This window comes from Eretmochelys imbricata, chromosome 3 (genome assembly GCF_965152235.1).
Source record: "Eretmochelys imbricata isolate rEreImb1 chromosome 3, rEreImb1.hap1, whole genome shotgun sequence".
Classification (NCBI taxonomy): domain Eukaryota; kingdom Metazoa; phylum Chordata; order Testudines; family Cheloniidae; genus Eretmochelys; species Eretmochelys imbricata.
The window spans coordinates 45,329,386-45,354,932 of record NC_135574.1 but is presented as its reverse complement, the minus strand read 5'-3'; the positions used below and the strand labels follow the sequence as shown (position 1 = coordinate 45,354,932).

Here is a 25,547-nt window from a genome sequence, read left to right as displayed (position 1 = left end):
CTCTCATGACACCTGCAGGTTAAGGTGACCCTGACCATTCTGTAGTGGCAATAGCATGAAGGCAAACTTCAACCTCCCTTGACAAAATGATTGAGAGAATATTTTCCCAGTTCTCCTCTCTTACTGGTTTTACATCAGTATTACTCCATTGTCCCCAATGAAATTACCCCCAATTTACAGAAGTATGAAAGGAGAATCAGGCTCTTACACATTGACAAGCACACATATGTAAATATCTGAAAAGGAGAACAAGTGTAAAGGACCCCAAGTTAGACACCACCTCTAAATTTTGCCCCATGTTTTTAATTTTGATATTACTCTAAAACACAGTATTTTGTTAATTAGAAATATTAGTTAAAAAAGCTGAATCGATCCTCTGATAAACAGCTGTTTTTTACATCAATGTTAGATAAATGTTCAAATGTACACACTTCTGAATGAGACCAAGTAATTTTCTTCTTAAAATAAAGGCACACCAAGAAAATTTTGACTCATTGCTACTGCTTTTGGACAAGTAGTATTAGAAATACACAGTAAAGAAGATAATAAATTTTACGCTACCTGTGCAAACAGTAGGAAAAAAAACCAACCAAACAAACGGGAGTTACCTGAGAAAAATACCACCCATACAAGGGAAGCCATTTTAACCCATCTTTCAAAACGTATCGGACATGTCCCAGAGCATTCTGTCTGATTGCCAACATGTCTGCAACAATCCAGTCAACTGCAAAGACAAAAATCCAGAACTCTTTAGTCAAACTAGGCCTCAAATATCCCTGAGGAAACAAAAAACATTTTGTACATAAGATAGTAGTAAAGTGCTTCTGAAACAGTAATTATGGTTCTGATGTTCATAACAGAAATCTCATGAGAGGAAAAAAGCATGTAGTAAACACTCAAGATAACTGATATTTTTCAATGGCAATACTAAGAAATCTTCCCAGAATCATGTCTATTTGTTACTTCCTTGTCAACTTTTCCCGACACATTAATTACTCCTGTTCATTCATAACTTTAAATATTTCATTCCAAGAGATGGGTGTTGGGGTTTTGTTTGTTTTTTAGTTTTACAGAATCATAGAAATGTAGGACTGGAAAGAACCTTGATAAATCATCTAGTCCATTCCCATACAGTGAGGCAGGACTAAGTTTTGTCTAGACTGTCTCTGACAGATGTCTGTCTAACCTGTTCTTAAAAATCTCCAATGACAAAGAGTCCACAACCCCAAGTAATTTTTTCCTAATATCTAACCTAAATCTCCCTTGCTGGAATTTAAGCCCATTACTTTTCGTCCTATCCTCAGTGGATAAAGAGAACAATTTATCACCCTGCTCTTTACAATCTTTTATGTACCTGAACATTGTTATCATGTCCCTCCGCCGCAGTCTTTGAAAAAAATGGGGTTTAATCTGGAGAAGTAATCTTTCCTCATAGGTCATGTTTTCTAGACCTTCAATCTTTTTTGTTGCTCTTCTCTGGACTTTCTCCAATTTGTCCGTTATCTTTCCTGAAGTGTGGTGTCTACAACTGGACACAGTACTCCAGTTGAGGCCTTATTAGTGCTCAATAGAGTGAAAGAATTACTTCTTGTGTCCTGCTTACAATGCTTCTCTAATAAATCCCAGAATGTTTATTTATTTATTTATTTTTAAACAACAGTATTACAGTGTAGACTCCTATTTAGTCTGTGATCCACTATAACCCCCAGATTCTTTTCTGCAGTACTCCTTCCCAGGCAGTCATTTCCCATGCACGGACAGCACTTCACTACATCTTTAACAAGAAAAAAAAAATTTAGTTCCAGATCCAAAAACTTGGTGACACTTGAAATTTTGTCATCAACTACCTGCAAAGATTAAGGGGCTGATCTTGCACAAGCATAACTTTATGCATGCAAGTAGCCACATTGACTTAAATTCTATAAAGTTTGAGTTCACGTGGATTCCCAAAACTGTGTAGAAGTAACACAGTGGGTGGTATCTGGTCTTTATGAAGATAACTGTAGTGGAGGTTTCAGAAAGTGGTCACTGAAAGAGGGGCATTCCTAATGGGGCAGAGTTAAGGTTGAGATACATTATCTGTGGTATACAGTGATTGAGCTAGTGGTGAGGTATATCTTTCTGGGTAGAAGAACAGACAGTATGTACTGTTACTTAACTTTTTGTTTCTTTGTTGTTGAAGATTTGCATTAGGCATGTTGCTTGCAATAACCTTACATGACACTCATTTTGTGTGTATGGCCATGTGCATACACAAATTACATCTTTCTGAAAAACCTTGCATCAGAATCCATTTCCATATTGGCAACTTCTTACATGTCCCACAATATGGAAAGCAGACATCTGATAACAATCATCTTATTTTAATATGTTAAACATTACAGTCAATATATTTTAAAGGGGCCTTGCCTGTTTTCCGGTTTCATTGATAAACAAAGTCCAATTTGTGGCATTTAGGCACGTACCTCTGCAATTTGCTCGTACAAAGAGCCATCAGGTGCACTGAATTTATCAGGCAATTTTGTTTTAGGTTACTAGTTTTCTCTACCATGTATGAAAAACATTTTCCTCTCCTCCAAGCCTGGAAGGTCCCCTACTTTGTATGTCCCTACTCAAGCTTGAGAGATTCCCTCACTTCCTTGCCATTTAATTTTTTCTTCTTTATGACCCCTACCTCTGAGGACACCATGTATTTCTCCTTTGGAGTCCTTCATTGCTGCTTTTTAGATCAGCTGCAAAGACCAATGATCAATAGCGCAAAACACTTATCTAAAGCAAGAACAGACTTTGTCAAATCAATCAAAAGAAATACAGTGGCATCACTCCAGTGGAGGGCCTTTAGCTCTGGAACTTGCTGCTCTCCCTAGGTTGCCAAAGCCAGATTCCATTGATCTTCAGAGCACAGTGCAAGACTGTTTTCTCCTGGGCTTTTGCCTAATGGGGGCATTTAAGGGGTGCTATATAATTTAAATGATGAGTGAGACTCTTCCAGAGTTGACAATGATCAACAAGTTAGGTACAGAATCATTACTGTTGATCATTGCCCAGACACCATGCTGTAGACAGCTTCATGAATACATTTCATTCAATTTAGAATAAATAAAAAGCTCTCATACAGAAGGTCTGAGCACCCAGCCAATCCTTTAAAGTTACAAAAACAAAATGCAATACTGTCAGTTCACCCCTGTACCGAGCAGCACCACAAATCTAATACCAACACCCCCACATATCAGCCAACTGTACACCTAAATCCTCTGAGGAAAGCTAAAACAAATGGACCATAAATCACATAAGTTTGTAGGTACCAATTCTTAGCTGTAGTTTTCAGGGGGATTTCTCACTCAACCTTTGTTTGAGGAGGTGCACAGACTCAATCAAATGTTTAGCAGGGAGGTAACTGAACCTTTATCCTTGAGTTACAGGTGGTATCTGTCTTCCCTGTAGAGAAATCCAGACATAAGGAAACTTGGATGAGCAGAGCTGAACCATGTTACCTTATAATGCATAGCAGATTGGACTAAAAGGCTTACTTCTCTAAGGTGCTGAGTGCCTTCACTGAAGTCAATGGAAGTTAAGGTACTCAGGACCTGATCCTGAAAGGTGCTTGAGAGAGGAAATCATTTCAGGAGTTTTTCTTACTGAATTTAGCTGCCTCCTCATCCCCTCCGTTTACGGTGCATATTGGTTTTTAGAGTTTAAATGTTATGACTTACATTTTGTGGTAATTCAGATAGGGCTGAGCCTTGCAAGGTGCCAAGTGCCTCTCATTAGCTGCACGCAGTGCTGAATAGGATCATATGCAAAGACACTTTGCAGGTTCAGGTCCAGAAACACCAACAGAAATTTAAAGCACAGGTTCTGATGTGGAGATTATATTTGTCTGGACTCACATTAGCTAATAATCTGAGTTAACAATCCGTGACACCCTCCTTTTAAGAAACTAATTTAAGAAATAAGTGGCTATAATACACATTTTCAAGGTCAGTTTATGACTTTCTGTTAAAAAAAATCTCCTACTTTGTTGCTAAGGTTGTTTTTAAAAAATACAGATTACATAAATACTACCGAGATTTAGCTAAAACATATTTACTATCTATAGTTTAAGATTATTCAGAGGAATGGCATGACCAACAGCTTTAAAATTCTGTTTTTCTATCTTTCAGTTAAAAAAAAAAAAGTGCAAACAAATGAGATACAAACCTGTACACTGATGATTTGATAAATATACTACATTTTCTTTATTTTTTGGCAAATCCCCATAGATTATAATCTAAAAAAAGAAATAAAACATTACTTCATTATTTACATTCATTACTTCAATTAATAAAGAGACTTAATGAATAAGCAACAGAACTTCTCAGCCAGTTACCACCATTAACTAAAATAACCTCTAATGAGATCTTATCAGGACCCGTTATGTGTATACTCTATTTCCAAATAGTGAGTAATGTCTATAAGCCGCTTCTGAAGTAAGAAAGACATTTCCTTATTTGAGTCTCAATCCTGCCACTGGATCGAGGAAGGCAGATCCTTATGCCCATGCGATTCATAAATTCATAGCATTTCAGGCAAAAAAAGGACCATTATATCACCTAGTCTGACTTCCTGGATTACACAGGACACACAATTTCACCCAACTACCCCTACATTGAGCCCAATAACCTGCGCTTGACTAATGCATATCATCCAGAAAAGCATCCAGTCTTGACTTGTAGACATCAAGAGATGGAGAATCCACCATTTCCCTTGGTAGTGCGTCCCAATGTTAAAAATTTGTGCTTAACTTCCAATTTGAATTTGTCTGGTTTCTGCTTCCAGCCACTAGTTCTTGTTATGCCTTTTTCTGCTAGACTAAAGAGTATGTTAGTACCTGGTATTTTCTCCCTGTGAAGGTATTTATGCAATCAAATCACCTCTTCATCTTTTTGATAAGCGAAACAGATTTAGATCTTTAAGCTCTCGCTGTACGGCATTTTCTCCAGCCCTGAAATCACTTTTGTGGTTCTTTTCTGCACTTTCTCTAATTTTTCAATATTTTTTTTTAAAACGTGGACACCAAAACTGGGCCCAATCACATGTAGCCCTTTCTCCCACAACATTACATGGGGAGCTCATGTTGATTTGTTTGTCCACTGGGACATGCTATCTTTTTCAGACCCATTGCTATCCAAGATACAATCCTTCAATCTGTAGGCATGGCCTGCTTTTCATCCTAGATGGATAACTTTGCATTTGGCTGTATTAAGACATTTTGTTTGAATGGGCCCAGCTTACCAAGTGATCCAGATTGCTCTGTATAAATGCCCTGTCATCATTATGGTACCACTCCACCAATCTTTGCATCATCTGCTATCAACTCTGATTTTATGCTTCCAGATCATTGATGAAAATGTTGAATAGCATTAGGCCTGGGACTAATTGCTACGGAGCCCCACTAGAGACAACCCCATTAAATCATGATTCCCGAATGACAGCTTTTTGAGATCTGTCAGTTAGCTAGATTTTAATCCATTTAATGATCTTGTACAGTGCTAATTTTTTAATCAGAATGTTGTTTGATACTAAATGAAATAGCTAATAAAAGTCTAAGTATATTACATTTAAGCAGTTCCCTTTATCAACCAATCTCAACAAAGAATAAAATAAGGTTTGACAGACTATGTTCCATAAATCCATGTCCACTGACAATTATATTCCTATCCTCCAATTCTCTATCAATTAAATTGAATGCAGGCTCCTGTATCAACTTTTCTATTATTTTGCCTCAGAATAATGTCAAGCTAACCACTGGCGTACATTTATCTGGGTCAACCCAGCACTTCTTGTACATTGGCACAACATTTGCACTCTTCCACTCCCTGGTATTTGCCCGGTACCCCAAGATTTATTAAAAATTATCAGTGGGCCAGAGATCTCCTCATACAGCTCTTTTACGACTCTTGACTGCAAGTTATCTGGGCCTGTTGATTTAAAAATGTTTATTCCTAGTAGATGTTGTCTAACAGACACCTTAGTTACCAATTGACTGGAAAGTACTTAATACTTATATGATAGGAGTACATCATCCCACTTCTTTCCAAATACAGAACAGAAATATTTATTGAATATTTCTGCCTTTTCTGCATCATGACTAACAACTTTACCATCTCCGTCTAGTGATGGAACTCTTCCATTGCTAGGATCTCTTTTGTTAACAACAAACTTTATAAAACACATGCAACCATCTCTTCTTATTGTTGTTACCCCTGCCAGCCAGGGATTTTTCCCTGTTATCTTTAGCTTTCCTTATACATTTTCTGCACTTCATGACTTCTACTTTACACTGACTGTTACATCTTTCCCCTTTTTTCCATTTGTTATATATTGTTTTTTCATAGCTAATTGCTGCCTTTACTGTAGCACTGAAACAGGATGAGCTTTTAGCCAAAGATGTCCTCTTTTATTAATTGTGGCATCGTGCTTTTTGGCCATTTGATAAACTTAAAAGAAACTGCCAATTTTGATTCACATTTTTTGGTCTCAATTTTTTCCCCCCAAACAATTCTACTGATAATTTTCCTCAGTTTTGGGAAAATAGCCCCCCTGGGACTGCCACCTGATATGCCAAGACTACTTCTGTCCCTGCTTTCCCTGGCAGCTTGGGACTCCAGCACCCTGTCTTGCTGAGCCAGACACGCCAGTCTGCTCCAACACAGACCCAGGGTCTGATCCATGTGCCCCAAAGCCACAGGCTTGATTGAAAGCAACTTAAGAAGTGGTGCTGCCTTTAACACTCAGATGCCCAACTCCCAATGGGGTCCAAACCCTAAATAAATCCATTTTACCCTGTGTGAAGCTTATACAGGGTAAAACTGAATACAGATAAAAGCTCACCCTCAGAGATGTTTCAATAAGTTTCTTTTACAGACTGGACACCTTTCTAGTCTGGGCACAATCCTTTCCCCTGGTACAGCCCTTGTTCCAGCTCAGGTGGTAACTAGGGGATTTATCATGATGGCTGCCTCACTTTGTTCTGTTCCACCCACTTATATATCTTTTGCATAAGGCGGGAATCCTTTGTCCCTCTCTGGGTTCCTACCCCCTCCTTCTCAATGGAAAGCACCAGGTTAAAGATGGATTCCAGTTCAGGTGACATGATCACATGTCACTGTAAGACTTCATTACCCACTTGCCAGCACACCCGTATACAGGAAGGCTTACAAGTGAAACAGAGCCATCTAGATTGTCCTGGTTAATGGGAGCCATCAAGATTCCAAACCACCATTAATAGCCCACACTTTGCATAATTACAATAGGCCCTCACAGTTACATTTTATATTTCTAGTTTCAGATACAAGAGTGATACATTTATACAAATAGGATGACCACACTCAGTAGATTATAAGCTTTGTAATGATACCTTACAAGAGACCTTTTGCATGAAGCATATTCCAGCTACATTATATTCACACTCATTAGCATATTTTTATAAAATCATATAGAGTGCGGCACAGTCCTCTTTTATTAATTGTGGCATTGTGCTTTTTTGGCCATTTGATAAACATTTAAAAGAAACTGCCAATTTTGAATCACGTTTTTGGTCTCAATTTTTCCCCCCTAAATAACTGTATTGATAATTTCCCTCAGTTTTGGGAAAATAGGCCCTTTGAAACACTCAATATATAGTACGGGTTGGGACTGTCCTCTGCCCATATTGAATGTAATCAGGTCATGAGAAACCACCAACTTCCATAATAAAACTGTCTCAAAGCATTTTTCTGTGGATTAGCTTTAGTTCTTGGCTCTTATGAACAGACGTCTCTGTTCAGGCCCAGGGAAGTTTATAATAAGTGTGGCAAACTTTCCTATTCATAATCCCTGTAACCATTTTTTTTTAAACTATGTTACATACACGTTCAGCTCCTCTACTACTAAAGACAGAGAAAACATAGAAAATACTGGACTACTGCTTTAGTGGATTTATACACACAGACACAAATTACTTGATTACAATGTCTGCAGAGAATTACATCAGTATATGGCAAAGAGACACGTCAAATTCAGGCCTGGCATAAATGGGTGTAACTCCCACTGAGTCAAAATTAGCCCAAGAGTCAGTACTCCAATTTAAAACTGTCTTTGTAATTTGAATGGTAGGACAGTCAACAATTCAAGGAAAATATCCAGAATGAAAGCCCTCCAAAACCTTCATGGAATTTGTCTGAACATTTTCTTATGTAAAGATTTCATAGATGCTGACGCCACAAAAGATCACTGTGCTAGTCTAGTCTGATCTCCTGCACAACCACAAACGATAAGACTTCCCTGAATTAAGGTTTTATCTAGAGAACATCATTTAGAAAAACATCCCATCTTGATTTTAAAAGTTGATGGAAAATTCACCACAAATCTTGGTAACCTGTTCCAATGGTTAATTACCTTAACTGATAAAAATCTGCACCTAATTTCTAGTCCGAATGTGTCTAGCATCAACTTCCAGCCACTAGATCCCATTATACCTTTGTCAGCTACACAGAAAAGTCCATTATGAAATTTTTGTTCTCCATGAATTGTGATCAAGTCACCACTTAATCTTCTCTTGTTAAACTAAACAGTCTATCTCAATATGGTAGGTTTTTCAATTCTTTAATCATTCTTGTGGCTCTTTGAACCTTCTCCAATTTATCAACATTATTCTTGAACTGTAGACACCAGAACTGGACAGTATTCCAGCAGCAGTCACACCACTGTAAATACAAAGAAGGTGTAATCTCCTCACTCTTATTTGCTATTCTCCTGTTTATACCATTCCAGGATCACATAAACCCGTTTGGCCACTGCATTACACTGGACATTTTAAATTTTAATGCTAACTGTAGATATTACGCATTGTTCAGGAACAAAGCAACAGTTTAGGGGCCTGATCCTACAAGTCATTTACAGGAATTCCACTGAAATTATAAATCATCTAGTTTGCGAAACAAAGCTTTGTCTTCTTAGTGTGGGAGCATAATGTAGTAAAATCTTATTTCATGGGCAATTTAGTGATAGAAAGGCAAGGGAGGTATCATTTGATTTGTAAAAATCCACAGAATCATAATTTCAACAGCGTCACCCTCTGCAGAGTGCTGGGGGGGACTTGCTGTCCCCCTGAGGCCCAGATCCAGATCCTCTGGTAGTTGGAAATGGATCAAGCTGGGTATTACTCAAAAGTCCTTTCTCCCATGAATGCAATGGTACCAAATGCGACAAGCCTAGAATAATTATGTAGCTATATATTTGAGAAGATTTTTTTTAAATCAACTTTTTAAAACTATACTTTAAAATAGGGATGGTTTGCTTACATAAAACAGGCATTGATCTTTGATAATTCTAGGGAAGTTAGCCTTGACATGTTGGACTGAAAATACTTATTCAAATCAAAGTCATCATCAGTGTTGTCTTAGTCTAGGGCACCACTGCTAGACACGTTATCACACGGATCCTCACCCACACAGCATATCAGTGATTGTCTCAGCTATTCCAAGCATCTTCACAGCAAGAAAAGTCTTCGGAGGCTAATCAAATGCTTTCCAGAAAAAGATAATTTGGTCTTTCCAGCCAACCTTCCAGTAGTGTCATATCCTGAAAGGGTGTGGTAACCTGGCAGTGTGGTGGCTTAAATGGTCCAAGTGATATGAACACATTGCTGAGGGATACCCAGCAATTCTGTTCTATAGCATTAGGCACAAAAAGAGTCTTGCAAAAGTCTTTGGTCGCATTTCATAGAGAGCACTAGAATACCTGTGTCTTGTGCAAAAAATCAATAATTTAGTAGCACCTCTCTCTGTGGCACCGATGGCATGCAAGATAATTTTAGTGTCAGCCTACTCATGGGACCTACAAAGAAACTCCACAGAACAGTGTGAAGCAGCAACTTTGTTATGCCATGCAATGACAAAATTCTTTGCATGCTGGAGCGGTTTTTCCTGCAATGTATGTGGTTAAATCCTCATTCTTGTGAGAATGAGACAATAACTTCTTCATTGTGACATTGGAGATGTTTGTGGAGTCAATGATTTTGTAGTGGACTGGTGCAATCCCATGGAGTCTTTTGTTTCTGTAATATTTTAATTGATTCTCCTGCATACGTGTCAAACACAAAGCGGACTTTGTCATAAGTCCAGTATTTTCTCTGTTGCTTTATAATGAAGAATTCAGCCAATCTCAGAAGATTAACTTTTTCTGGATGGTCAAAAGCTTGTACCTCGTACCATCTATGATTGCTATGCTGAGAGACCTCTGTTGGCATAGGGTACTAGCCAAACTGTCAGTAGGTGCTGGCTTAGGAAGACCATGCAAGATACGCATTAGTTTGCTTTTCCCCAGGCACGTATGCAATGTTCTGTCACATTCAAACAGCAACCATGGGGCAAACAGTAACAATTGGCAGGATGCATCTGCAGGTCATTCACTCTTGCATTTCACGTAGTGCCAAGTTGAAGGCTGACCATGTCGGAATGTAGCTTTCTCCTGAAAGGGTGTGTGGTATGCTATGTGCTGAGCATCTGGATCATTTGAGGATATGTCTTCTCTCTCTTCAGCTGATGGCGTACTCAATGATTTTTCACCCCTGGAATGTACCTGATTTCTGCACAATGATCAAGTGAAGTCAAGGTTAGTGAATGTTGAAAGCTCTACTATATTCAATTCAACTGCTGATTCATTGAAAACTGGACTTCTTGGCTTCAGAATTTTTGGACCTTGGCAGGAAAGTAAGCAAGCCATGAAGACAGGAAGCCCCTTCATGGAATGGTCTTTGCTGATCCAGACAGGACTTGACACTGGGACAGGTCCCCCTTAATATGTTCCTGATAGCAGACCATAACTGAAGCACGAAGGTATGTTTGTCACCTGATGTATCTTCAAGGAAATCAGCACAAAATGTAAACCCACCCTTGACGAGTTCTGGGGGAACGCACATCTCTCCATTCACTTCCATTCAGTGAAGAACCTCATTTGCAATTGCAGTCTCCAGGCGGACTACTTTGCTATAGTCAATGGAGGAGCCAATCCTGTGCATAAGCTACACAAGCAATTTGCTATGGATTTTGGAATGAACTGTTAAGCCAACACCTACCTGTAATTATGCAGATCCCATACAGTTGTTGTGTACGTGTTGGAAACTTATCTTTTGCTCAAACTCTCATATATGAGGCTTTGCAATAAAATGGCATCCTTGTGCTCCATTTGCTTACTGTCATACTTGATGGTGATGAAGTCACTGAGACTACCAATGCAAAACTTCAAGTAATACAGGTCACACAATATTATTTCTTCAGTTTGCCATCAGTTATGAATCTCTGGAACTCCCATATATTACAAGACAAAATAGTTTTTCTTAAAAATTTAGCATCTGCAAACAGTCCTCATATTACTGTTGACATCAGCACTTTCTTCTGCTTTTGATAGGATCACCTATTTTGCAGTTTTTAAAGATATGCGCTGTGATTCATTTCTACAGATAGGATTGCTAAAAACTATATCCATATCCCACTGTTCATCTTCAATAAGTCCTTTAAGAGCCTCTCTGCTGAGCATTTGTTCCCCTTCAATTCCATACAAAACACATATTTCTCTGTTCTTAGCCTCTGTAACGGCCACCACCACCACTTTCCCATCCATTAGAGCCTCTGCGAGGCAATTTATGAACTCCAGCTGAGTTGCACAGTTTACAGTAAAAAAAACAGTTGTTATTTCTGTTGCTTTTTCCTTTGGGTGCAACACATTACATTTACTCTTGGCATAGCACATGATGTGATATGTAATGTTGTATGCATGTATGTCTTTTGAGTTAATGCACATACTTACTTTCCATGCAACATTCTTGCTAAGAGTGACTGCCTCATACAGTTTCTCATCTATCTCACATGTTGAAACTGTGCTCAGTGGATGCCATTGGGTTTCCAGCTTACTGCAGAAGAAGCAGGCATTCTTCTCTAAACCCATGTCATGGGACCTAATAGAAGGTGAGTCTTATGCACAGCTGGCATTCGTCCTGGCATTTTCAACTTTTTCCTGATGGATTTCCACTCCAACCTTGCCAAATTCAGTTTACGGGTGCACTTCTTACAGAATGTCAGAAGCCACTGAGCGTTGTGTTTAACCAGATCCTCCCCAGAAATAATCTCCAAAGATTCAACTACTAGTCAGTACTGTTCGTCTCCCCATTGATGCCTAAAAATCATGAAGACCAAAGTAAAGACAAGGATTTTGTAATAAATTACTTTGGGATTGTAATTATATTATGTTATGTACTATATGTTATATAAATAAGTGCATACTTATTTGAAGAGGGATTTCAGTAATTTCTGGTTGGCTGTTGACGTTTTAACTGGTGCCCCATTATAACTCTTTTGGCATAATAAATCTGATAATACCACTGAGCCACTTTTTTTTCTTTTGGCCCATGATGGCAAATCAATTTATAGTAATCTGTTAAGCATTCAAAAAAATTAATCTGGTGTCATTTTAGGAAGTGATAAAGAACAGTCAGTTGACGGCCTCAATCTAACTTTGTGAGGGCTGCATGTTTGATATGCCAGTGTCAGAGTATCATTTAAAAAAATGTTGATTTTTAAAAATTTTCTTGAATATACATTTACATAATTGTTTAGGTTTGCCATGTTTGGTACCATTGTGTTCATGGGATAAAGGGTTTTTAATAATACCCAAGTTGACCCATTTCTGATGACACTGTATTATCAAAATTTCCACCAACACCTAAGCTGCGTGGCCGCCCAGCAATCTATCAAATGCCATGCACTTCAGGTGCCCCTACCCCCACTGCTGCACTGCTCCTGCCCTCCACCTTGGAGCCCCTGGCTAGCTGCTCCCAGGAGCCTTCTGCTTGCTGTGCAGAGCTGGGGGGCCAGGGAGGGGCACTGATGTCCTCCTCTGTACCCCATCTCCAGAGCGAGGGGGACAACATGACAAGGCTCAGGAGTGGGACACCGGACAGAGCTTGCTAGTGGCTGCTGCTGTGTCTGAACAAGCAGGGTTCAGAGTGGCGAGTGCCAATCTACTTAAAGGGGCAGCATACTTAAAGGGGCAGCGTGTGTCTTTCTCTCACTCACTCACACACATGCATTGTCTGTCTGACACACACACACACACCCACCCCCCCATCTCTCTCTTTCTCACACACACACTCTATGTGTCTGTCTTTCACGCTCACCTCCCAGTACAAACTTGTATTATTGTTGTTACTTCTTGACACCTCATGCAATACACATATATTCTTTCAAAGTGCTCTTATTTTAGTGTTTTGACTGTTCTATGCATTTCATAATTTTTATTTCTCTCTTACGCTTAAATTTAATTTTGTGAGTAGTGAGTTCTATAATGCCTAATCTGTCCTGACTGGAATAATTATCCCTATGGTAACTTTAAAAAATATATATATTATACCTAGGTTTTTTGTTTCTACTGGTGGTACACATCTGCACATTAACTCGATATGGTGCACATAAAATTCATTCCACACATAGACAGAAAAAATCAGAGGGAACATTGACCAAGACCTGGAGCTAGGAGCCGGCGGGAAAGGGAAGGAAGCAAGTCTCCACTGGCCATGCTGCAGAGGGTGACATTCTTGAAATTATGTAGATTTTTCTGAATCAAATGACACCCTTCCTGGCAAAGATAAAGCTTCAGATGAAGAAGGAAAACTAAATCTAAATCCATCCCTACGAAACAAACGCTCATGCAGAAGGTCACTGAACAGTAACAGCTATTTCACAACATTTAAGTCTTGCAAGAACAACAACAACAACAAAACTGTGTACTATCACTAACCTTGTACAACAAAAGAGGGATAAAGCTACCAGTGAGAAACAAATATTTTAAAAAACAAAATTTTAGTGCCTCCTTTTCTCCTCCCAAACCCCACACTAGTATTGAGATACACAATTGACTTATGACTAATAAATAAGAAAAATGAATTTAAAAAACAAACAGTACTGTTTCCCAAGATAGCATCCTATGATATAGCTATGATTATCCACCAAATCCAAGAGGAAATCTACATTATTTATTTCTACAGAGTTGGATCTTTCCCTATAATTTATTTTTTATAAATAACCTTTTTTATAAAGAACCTTTACGATGCTTTTTCTAAATCAATTTTTTTCATAGTGAGTATTCCATGTTCATAACAGGTTTTCCATGTACATGACCAAAGAAAAATTGATTTATTCAAGACACACGTTAAGCACAAAATACAGCTATATCCAATAAAAGAGACACATTATTTAGTTATATAGATAAAATCTATATTCTCCTGTTTTGAACTGAAGAGAGCATTTCCAGCCTTTTTTACCTCTTATTTTATAAACGAGAAAGAGAGGATCCAAATACTGTCAAGTCTTGAGGGACAGGATGGCTCAGGTTAACAGGATGTAAAGACTTTCACTCCTAGGTCACCGATTTCAATTTGGCCCATTTCAGTGACAACCAAAAGGTTGTTACCATCTGACAGCTGTTTGGTGGCCTTAGTGAACTGAATTTAGACACTCATCCGCTAGGAACTGCACTGAAACTACATCATCTAAACCCTCATTAGCTTTGTTGGCAAGAAGAACCTGATGGAAACTACAGGGCCACCCTCTCACTCTAAGAGGTCTGAGTTGAGGGACACAGCAGGGAACAGTCGAGAAGCTTGCACTGTTGTCACTCATGTCATACTATTCCGTTGGATGGATAAGTTTTGTTTTCAGTGCCGTATACCTAGTATCTTCATGGGCACTAAACACAGGACTAGCGGAGACTTCAAGGACTCTATTGAACAGAAATAATACACCCCTTCCTTAGCAAGTTCAGCTGAAGAGTCTCACAAAGACCTTAAATGATGGCGCTAGAAAGTACATTATAAAAATCTCTCTTCAAATCAGTCCAATATGATCCACAGCAGACAGCAAAAAAATGTAATTTCTGACCCTTCAACATTGTGGACTAGCTATGACATATAACTGGTATATAAAGGCAGGTGTTCCTGACTGGAGCGCTTGAAAACACTGACTAGACCTAATGCTCAGAGATGGATTTTGAAAAATCTACTTTTCCATGACGAGTGTGGGAAGCTTTCCTCAGCAAATGCCTTCAACTTCTAGCCAATCTAGGCCTTACTATGAACAAGAGAGCCTAACATTTATGGTTGCAAAATGAAACGAGTGTCAACAATGCAGTGCTGTACTCTGAAGTCCGCAGACAGATAGCTTCAGCCTCCTTCCTGCTGCTTATAATTTTGCCAAGCTGCAGCAAAGTGACCTGATTAGTCTTGTCAATTCCAACAGCTTGAGGGAGAGGAAGCATGGGCTGTTGGGAGTTTCACTGCAGAATACCTCCCACCCTCATCCCAGCCTTTCATATCAAACTTTGGCTTGTAAGTTTAGTCCTCTACCTACCATGTAAAAGTGTTTAAGCCTTACCGATGCATTAGTGGGAGAGATCAGTGGCTTAAGAAAGAAGAGTATGTTCTTATGAGAGAGAGATTAAGGCAAGTGGAGAAGAAGGGGGGGAAAAACATTGAAGACAACACAGGAAGAGAAAAATAGCATAGTGAAGCCAGGAAAGGAAAATAAGTTAAAGGGAAGAGCAATATAGTGAGCTACGTTTTTTAACCAGGAATGTGATTGACAATATAGAAAGTAAAGCAGACAACTATTTTAGGCTTTAAATTGCAACTATGTTAGAGCACAGCAAGACACGAGAAGTAATTCTTCCGCTCTACTCTGTGCTTGATTAGGCCTCAACTGGAGTATTGTGTCCAGTTCTGGGAACCACATTTCAGGAAAAATGTGGACAAATTGGAGAGTCCAGAGAAGAGCCACAAAAATGATAAAAGGTCTAGAAAAAATGACCTATGAGGGAAGATTGAAAAAATTGTGTTTGTTCAGTCTGGAAAAGAGAAGACTGAGAGGGGACATGATAACAGTTTTCAAGTACATAAAAGGTTCTTACAAGCAGGAGGGAGAAAAATTGTTGTTCTTAGCCTCTGAGGATAGGACAAGAAACAATGGGCTTAAATTGCAGCAAGGGAGTTTGAGGTTGAACATTAGGAAAAACTTCCTGTAAGGGGGGTTAAACACTGGAATAAATCGCCTAAGGAGGTTGTAGAATTTCCATCATTGGAGATTTTTAAGAGCCGGTTAGACAAACACCTGTCAGGGATGGTCTACATAATACTTAGTCCTTCCATGAATGCAGGGGACTGGACTAGATGACCTCTCGAGGTCCCTTCCAGTCCTAGGATTCTATTTCTAACCCTGACTTTTATGCAAGTGTCTCGGTTAGTCAGTTTTGGTTATTTCAAAGCCCTGCTTGTAGTCTATGCAATTTGACTTGCTGCCTACAGACTAGCTCATCCATGTTTAAAACACCAATTTGGTCATAGTCAAACCAGCAGTTCAATCAGGTCACAGACGTAGGTTGCTAACTGATTAATGAGGGGGAAAGACAGTAAGAGAAAATGTGGAAATGGCGGAAGTGCTAAATGCGTATTTTGTTTCAATTTTCACTAAAAAGGTTAGGAGCGATCAAACATCTAACATGGTGAACATCAGTGAAAATGAGGTAGGATCTGAGGTTAAAATAGGGTACAGAACAAGTTAAAAATTACTTAGACAACTTAGAGGTCTTCAAGTCATCGAGGCCTGATGAAATATATCCTAGAATACTCAAGGAGCTGACTGAGGAGATATCTGAGCCATTCGCAATTATGTTTGAAAACTCATGGAAGATGGGAGAGATTCCAGAGGACTGGAAAAGGGAAAATATAGTGCCAATCTCTAAATAGGGGAATAAGGACAGCCCAGAGAATAACAGACCAGTCATCTTAACTTCAGAACCTGGAAAGATAATGGAGCAAATAACCAATCAATCAATTTGCAAACACCTAGAAGATAATAAGGTGATAAGTAACAGTCAGCATGGATTTGCCAAGAACAAATCATGTCAAACCAATCTAATACCTTTCTTTGACAGGGCAACAAGCCTTGTGGATTGGGAAAAGTGGTAGACATCGTATATCTTGACTTTAGTAAGGCTTTTGATATTGTCTCGCATGACCCTCTCATAAACGAATTAGGGAGATACAGCCTAGATGGAGCTACTATAAGGTGGATACATAACTGGTTGGCAAACTGTTCCCAGAGAATAGTTATCAGTGGTTCACAGTCCAGATGGAAGGGATATCGAGTGGTGTCCTGCAGGGATGAGTCCTGGTTCTGTTCACTACCTTCATCAGTGATTTAGATAATGGCATAGAGCAGTGGTCTCCAACCTTTTTATGCACAAGATCATTTTTTGAATGTAAAATCAATCCAGGATCTACCCTACCCCTTCCCCAAGGCCCGGCCCCTGCCACGCTCACTCCATTCCTCCCTCCATTGCTTACTCTCCCCCACCCTCACTCACTTTCACTGGGCTGGGGCTGAGGGGTTTGGAGTGTGGGAGGTAGCTCTTGGCTGAGCCTGGGGCAGGGCGTTGGGGTGCAGAAGTGAGGGGTGCAAGCTCTGGGAGGGAGTTTGGGTGCAGGGGTCATATGGTCACACTGCACATAATCTCATAGAATCCACTGGACATTTCATGAATTTTACTTTTTATTAGTGTCGTTTGTGGTTTATAGATCCAAAATCCTTCAGGGATTGTCACAAATCAGTGTAACATTCTCAACTGTGGGGTGTGCATTGGCTGAGCCTGGGGCAGAGGGATGGAATGCAGGAGTGAGGGGTGCAAGCTCTGAGAGTGAGTTTGGGTGCAGAAGGGGGCTCCATGCTGGGATAGAGTGTTGGGGTGCAGGAGAAGGTGAGAGGTGTAGGCTCTGGGAGGTAGTTTGATGCAGGAGGTGGCTCCGGGCTGGTGCAGGAGATTGGGGTGCAAGAGAGAGTGAGGGGTGCGGGCTCTGGGAGGGAGTTTGGTGCAGGAGGGAATTCTGACCTGAGGCAGAGGGTTAGGGTGCAGTAGAGCGTGTGGGGTCTGGGAGGGAGTTTAGGTGCAGAAGGGGATTCTGACCTGGGGCAGCAGGTTGGGGGGCATAGGGGATGTGAGGTGCAGGCTCCGGCTGGGAGGTGCTTACACAGGCGGCCTCAGCCGGCGGCAGAGCCGAGCTCAGGCAGGCTGCCTGCTGCCTGCGCCCAGCTGCACTGCTGGACTTTTAGCAGCCCGGAAATTGCAACAGACTGGCAGAGGCTCCAGGATCGACCAGTCGATCGTGATCAATGGGTTGGTGACTACCGGCATAGCGAGTATACTTATAGAATTTGTGGACAATACCCACACTGGGAAGGGTTGCAACTGCTTTGGAGGATAGGATTAAAATTCAAAATCTGACAAACTGGAGAAATGGTCTGAAATAAACAGGATGAAATTCAGTAAGAACAAATGCACAGTACTCCACTTAAGAAGGAACAATCGGTTGCACACATACAGAATGGGAAATGACTGCCTAGGAAGGAGCACTGGAGAAAGGGATCTGGGGAATATAGTGGTCGCAAGCTAAATTCAAATCAACGGTATAACACTGTTGCAAAAAAAGTGAATATCATTCCGGGACGTATCAGCAGGAGTGTTGTAAGCAAGACACGTGAAGTAATTCTTCCACTCTATTCCACGCTAATAAGGCCTCAACTGGTGTACTGTGTCTAAAGTTCTTGGCGCCACATTTCAGGAAAGACATGGACAAACTGGAAAAAGTCCGGAAGAGAGCAACAAAAATGATTAAAGATCTAGAAAACATGACCTATGAGGTAAGACTGAAAAAACTGGGTTTGTTTAGTGTGGAGAAGACTGCGGGGGGACATGATAACAGTTTTCTAGTACATAAATGGTGGTTGTGCACAAGGAGGAGGGTGAAAAATTGCACTTAACCTCTGAGGATAGGACAAGAAGCAGTGGGCTTCAACTGCAGCAAGGAAGGTTTAGGTTTGGACATTAGGAAAAACTTTCTGTCATGGTAGTTAAGCACTATTGCCTAGGAAGACTGTGGAATCTCTGGTATTGGAGGTACTGTATTTAAGAACAGGTTAGACAAACACCTGTCAGGAATGGTCTAATTATTACTTAGTCCTTGAGTGCAGGGGGTTGGACCAGATGACCTACTGTTGTCCCTTTCAGTCCTACACTTCTATGATTCTATGATTAACAGAATATGTGAGATCATTTCATTTAGGCAAAGATTTAAAGAATAATAGTAATAAAAAAGCTTTGCACTTAGGAAGCCCCACATATGCTAAAGAAAATAAAGCAGGTCTCTTAATTATATTCTAGATACAAAGGTTCAGAAGAGAGGTCTATCACTATAGGCAAATGCTTCATTCGTAGAAGAGCCGTGCAGGGCAGTCCCAACAGGTTAACCAGCTGCAGTGTCAGTTGCAGAAATTCTTCTCCAATGTAAAAGGAAACTGGATAAGAACATAAAGATGGTCATACTGGGTAGATCAACAGTCCATCTAGCCCAGTATTCTGTTTTACGACAGTGGCCAATGCCAGATGCAGAGGGAGTAAACAGAACAGGGCAATTTATCAAGTGATCCATACCTGTCATCCAATCCCAGCTTCTAGGAGTCAGAAGTTGAGAAACCCAAAGCATGGGGCAGCGTCCCTGACCATCTTAGCTAATAGCCGCTGATGTACCTATCCTCCATGAACTTATCTAATTCTTTTTTGAACCGGGTTATACTCTTGGCCTTCACAACAACCCTTGGCAATGAGTTTCACAGGCTGACTGTGTTTGTTTGTGAAGTACTTCCTTTTGTTCGTTTTAAACCTGCTGCCTGTTAAAAGACTCCTAGTTCTTGTGTTATGTGAAGTGGTAAATAACACTTCCCTAGTCACTTTCTCCACACCATTCATGATTTTATAGACCTCTATTTTATATATATACATATCCCTCTTGATCATCTCTTTTCTAAGCTGTACAGTCCCAGTCTTTTTAATTTCTCCTCATATGGAAGCTGTTCCATACCCCTAATCATTTATGTTGCCTTCTCAGTACTTTTTAAAAATTCAAATATATATATATATTTGAGATGGGGTGACCAGAACTGCATGCAGTATTCAAGATGTGGGCATACCATAGATTTAGACAGTAGCATTATAATATTTTTGTCTTATTATCTCTTTCCTAACGGTTCCTAACATTCTGTTAGCTTTCTGGATGGCAGCTGCACATTGAAATACACAATAAGTAACAGTCTTCTCCTCTTTGCTGCTATTCCAGCACCAAGCTAAGTGTTTTGCACCATGCTCCTTTTACAGAAGGAAAGGGCAGACTGTGTAATCAGAAAGTTACATAAGGTTTCAAGTACATGGGGAATGCCAATTAGAGAGGAACTGGAAGTATAAAAATACTAGCAGGGCTACTCTCCCTCCTGTCCATAGGTGAAAAAGAAATAGGGAACAGTCAAGGGTTAAAGAGTTCATAGAAACACACACTCAAGCTACCAGCATTTCTCCTCCAAACAACCACAAGATCCTATTGTTCTCAATCTTCCCTTACCCACAACTCCCAGCTCTGTGTTGTCATCTCCTCCTTTTCCTGTGTTACTAATTTAAGATTGTGAGCTCTCTGGCACCAGGACTTTGTTATCTGTTTAATGAAGTAGCACTGAAACTTAACAATAATGGGGAGCAGGCTAAAGAGAGTGAGAAAACAGTGTCAGAGTAGTGAGCTGAAGAAAAAGAGAATAAAGCAGATAGAAAAAGCCAGCTGTCCATGCAAGCAAATACCTGGTTATTCTTTCTTCCTGCACAGTGGTAGGTTTCAAGTGCTGCCTGATCTCCCTTTTGTTTATATATAAAGGTTATTACGTTTCTATAAAGGGATACTTGTACCAATCCAATTTCCACTGAAGTCACTGGAAATGTTCCTATTTACTTTAATGGAAGGTGGATCAGGTCCTTTTAAACTAATCAGATCTAGTAGAGGGTAAGGATTCAACTAGGGCTGTCAACTAACCGCAGCTAATGCATACAATTAATTTAAAACAAATTAACTAGGTTAAAAAATAGTTGTGATTAATCACAGTTTTAATCGCACTGTTAAGCAATAATAAAATACCAATTTAAAATTATTATAAATATTTTTGGATGTTTTTCTACATTTTCAAATATATTGACAGAATACAAAGTGTACAGTGCTCACTTTATATTATTTTTATTACAAATATTTGCACTGTAAAAAACAAAAGAAATAGTATTTTTCAATTCACTGTGATTAATTGCAACTATTTTTTTAAATCTTGCGATTATGATTTTTTAAAGAAATCATTAGCCCTAGATTCAACCTCAAAAAAGTACATATTTCAACCTCAAAGAAGTATTGTACAATAACAGCCCAAATAACTACAGCTTATCATGATACTATAGTTTTTGGCTGTGAGCTCTTTGGGGTGGAGCCCAACTCATTCTAATACAACACCTACAACAAAGAGACTCCAATACAGTAAGTTCGGGGGCATTACTTCATTTGTTTCTTTCTTTCAAAATGGCAACTGATCAGTATGGAGATATTTTCATAGCAGTGTCCAATGGGGTATCACCCACAAAACACCAAACAAACTGTAAGGTATGCATTCAGAAACCAACATACACTGTGTATGTACTGAGGTCCTGTGATGTTACTGCTCTTATAAAAGGATTTACTGGAGGAAACAAATAACTATTTATAACCATTCTGATGTCAGTTTTATTTACTATTAAATCACAACAGCTTCTGTATGTTTGAGATTGTTTACATTTTTACTTTTTAAAAAAATCCTGGGTTTTTTGTCTCCCTTCTTTCTTTCCTACTTATTCAGCTGATGAGAATAGCCCACAATGGGCTTCTCAGGAGAAGTAGTTCAGATCACGGAACCTTCTCCTTCATTTAGCAGTAATGGGGCTTGAGAGAGAATGCTACTGTAGGCGCTGGAAGATCGAACTCTCTCTCTCTCAGGTACTTATAAGGCCCCCAAAATCACAGTAACTGAACATCTCACAATCTTTTCATGTATAGTATCCTCACAACATTCCTGTAGGTAGGGAAGTATTATTACCCCCATTCTCCCCCTCACATGGGGAACTGAGGAACAGAGAGACCGAATGACTTGTTACACAGGACATCTGTGGCAGAAAAGGGATTTTAACTCAGGTCTTCCAGTCCACAGGCTAATGCCCTTACCACTGGACCAGTGCTTCAAGGGCAACAAAATACTCGGGGAGGGGGGGCATGGGGGGGAGAGAGAGAGTATTGTTCAAACCCCCATCTGACAGGAGAGATGAAAGGAGAGGGAAGGAAAGAGTCCTTTAATTTTTTAGTCCATTAATTTGAGAACTAGGTAAATTCATGGAGGATAGGCTCATCAATGGCTATTAGCCAGGATGGGCAGGGATAATGTCCCTAGCCCCTATTTGCCAGAAACTGGCAAAGGGTGACAGGGGATGGATCACTTGGTGATTATCTGTTCTGTTCATTCCCTCTGGGGCACCTGGCATTGGTCACTATCGGAAGACAGGATACTGGGCTAGATGGACCTTTGGTCTGACCCAGTATGGCCGTTCTTACGAAAGGGCAACTCCAAACTTCTTGGCTCTAAATAACATTTTTCCTGAAAAAAAAATCCTTTACATTCACATATTTTTATACAACTGCTTAATAAGATATGAGGTATAGCAATACAGTGGGCAAAGAGACTTCATAGTCACAAAGTGCAATTTCCTGGCTTGAACACCTCATCAGACAATGAAGTCACAGTTTACATCCAATCCAGATTACTAAAGCAGGTAATTCACTCAGAAATAGAGGTACTTGTGTGTTCTGTTTGTCTTCAGGGAAGGAAACTGTTGCCAAACCCCACAGACTGAACTTTACAGGCACCTTGCAGAGAATCTTATGAGTAAATTAAGATGTTTGAGAAATCCTTTACTTGGCTGTATTGAGAAGCAGAGGATTTAATAAAAAGATATTCTGATTTATTTTATTTGCTCTGTCTAGAAATGATACTTAGAGCTAGCAATTTATTATTTTGTTTACTCCTATTATGTCATTTGATGTAGAGTACTAAACTTCTGTACCTCAACTGTTTGCCTTGACTTTTATTCTTACACGCTAGTCCTGCAAACACTTAAACACCTGAGTATTTACTCTGAAGTGAATGAGATTACTCACGAGCATAAAATTAGGCAAATGTTCAAGTTTTGTAGGGTCAGGGTTTTGGGTACTGTAGCGGGGTGGTCACCCACTCCTATCTGGAAGGGCTTAAAACAGCCCTGGGAGAGGGCTGGGGCAGGGGGAAAGTTGGGCTGATTGGCAGAGCAGCTAGAGCTGGGACCATGTCCCAGACAGACTCAGCTGGCCCTATAAAGGCCAGGGAAGCCAGCAGCTGAGAGGATTCTTCCTCGCATTTGCTGAGGGAGAGGGGCCTGGCTGCTGGGAAGCTGAATGGAGCACCTGAGGTGGAGCAGGGCTGGGGGAAGGCCAGAGGAGCTGGGGAGTTAAGCCAAATAGGTACTGGGGTTGCAGGGGGCAGCCAAAGGTAGGCAAAGGCAGCAGGTCCCAACTCCCCTTGCCTATGATGAGTGGCGTTTACACTGCAGGGAATGGGGGCTAGTTGATGACTGGCAGTGGCTATAGACTGAGGCAAGGTGTGGGAGAGAGGGTGGGGGTTCCCCGGGGTGGGGAGACCCAGATCTGTGGGGGTACTGCCAGGGGGAAGCACCCCAGGTAAAAGGGGCACCGGGGTCCAGGAAGGACACGGGGGGCCAGTGGCAAGTGGGACACTGGCCTGCAGAGGGTGCTCTGGAGGCTGGAACGCTAATTCCCTGGACGACCAGCAAGAGGCGCCGCAGGGGTGAGTCCTGCACCGCTACAGGCACTAAAATATAAAGAATTGCTCCACTAGTTTTCCCACCTGAATTAAACAAGAAGAACATCTGACAGTTATGAATGTGTCTTGAGTCTGAATTGCAAAGGATCTGATCTAGCATTGCCAGCAGGTGCTATTCCTAGCTAAAAGGAATCATTGACATTTTAAAAGGAAATGGGATTATTTTAGTCAGCCAAAGAAAACATACAACAATAATTGTAATAAAATAGCATTATAAATGGCACGAAAAATATAGTTTTGAAGTCTTTCATTCTGCTTATATATTTCTCTGACTACATATATTTTTAGTATTTGACCCTAAAAATGTAAACTTTCAAATATTCAGGCTTAAACTATAGTAATCTACCCATCTAGAATCATAAAGCTTCTATTAAAATGGGTAAAAAGATATTTCCACAGCAGATAACCCATTGGAAGGGAAAAATGTAAAGTGAAAAAAGGCTCATTATCTTCACCTTACTCAAAAGAACAAGAGGCAGGTGATAATAGCAGGAAAGACATTTTATAAATATTAAACCACTAATTTCAGTTAACTAAGTTCACAGGAGGAAAGCTAGCTACAAATGCGTTTACTTGTTCTGCCTAGATACAGAAAAATACAAAACGCAGTCCTGAGTTTCTTTTATTAACACTTTTTTGCCTGAATAGTCTCAACGTGCTTTACTGACCCCATTTTAAGAGATGGAAAAACTAAGCGAGAGAAAAACAAAATGTTCAAAAATATCCACTAATTTGGGGTACTAAATTGAGGGCCTTTATTTTTTGGAGATACTGAACAACCACATGCCAAATATCTTCAAGTAATTTCAATTAGTGGACACTTCTTAAAATAAACACCCAAGTGACCTGCCCCAGGCCATTCAGAAAGTCTGTGGCAGAGCTGGAACTGGAGCCCCGCGGAGAGCGAGGCCTAGTCTACAGTACGAAGTTAGGTCTATCTAAGATGGCTTGCATCGAGGATGCTGTGCATGTATCTACACTTGTATTTGTCTCCCACTGACGTAAGCTTTCCATTACGCCTACATTGTAACACCACTCCCCAACAATGGTGACCTACAGTCAATAAACTGAAGCTGACACCGTGCGAATGTAGACACTGTGTTACCTATGTCAATCTTAACAGTCCTCCAGCAGCTGTCCCACAATGCCCAACACTGACTTCTCTGATCACAGTTATGAACTCCACTGCCCAGAGGTCACGGAGACCAGAAGCCTTTCAAAACCCTGTGAATTTTTAAAATGCCTTATCCTGATTGCCCAACTTGGCGAGCACACCTAGCAGCTCTTCATTGCCGTGCACAACTTCGCAGCTGACCATGCTGGCTACATGCTCCAGATGTTCTCTGGACTGGAACAGACAGGATCTCCTGGGCCTGTGGGGAGAAGAGGGTATGCAAGCACAGCTCCTGACCAGCTGTAGAAATGTGGAAACCTACAAGCAGATTGCATGGGGGATGCAAGAGAAGGGGTACAACAGGGATCAGCAGTAGTGCCACGTGAAAGTGAAGAGAGTGTGTCAGACATATCAGGCAGCCAGGGAAGCCAGCAGTCAATCCAATGCCAAGCCACAGACTTGCCACTTTTACAAAGAGCTGCATACCTACCACCAGCCCGCACACCACCGACATCGCCATGAAGCTTAAGTCACAGGCCCCTGGCATGAAC

At 40.4% G+C, this 25,547-nt stretch overlaps 1 protein-coding gene across 4 annotated transcripts in view; it reads right to left on the bottom strand.

Moving 5' to 3' along the window:
- Positions 1 to 25,547, bottom strand: part of AGPAT5 (1-acylglycerol-3-phosphate O-acyltransferase 5) — a 123,768-nt gene that overhangs the window by 83,299 nt on the left and 14,922 nt on the right. For all 4 annotated transcript variants that reach the window (XM_077812627.1, XM_077812628.1, XM_077812626.1 and 1 more), the window contains exons 2-3: positions 4,201 to 4,270; positions 609 to 724 (exon numbers count right to left, since the gene is read on the bottom strand). In XM_077812627.1, the coding sequence (XP_077668753.1) occupies positions 609 to 724; positions 4,201 to 4,270 (186 nt within the window). The remainder of the gene's footprint in view (positions 1 to 608; positions 725 to 4,200; positions 4,271 to 25,547) is intronic.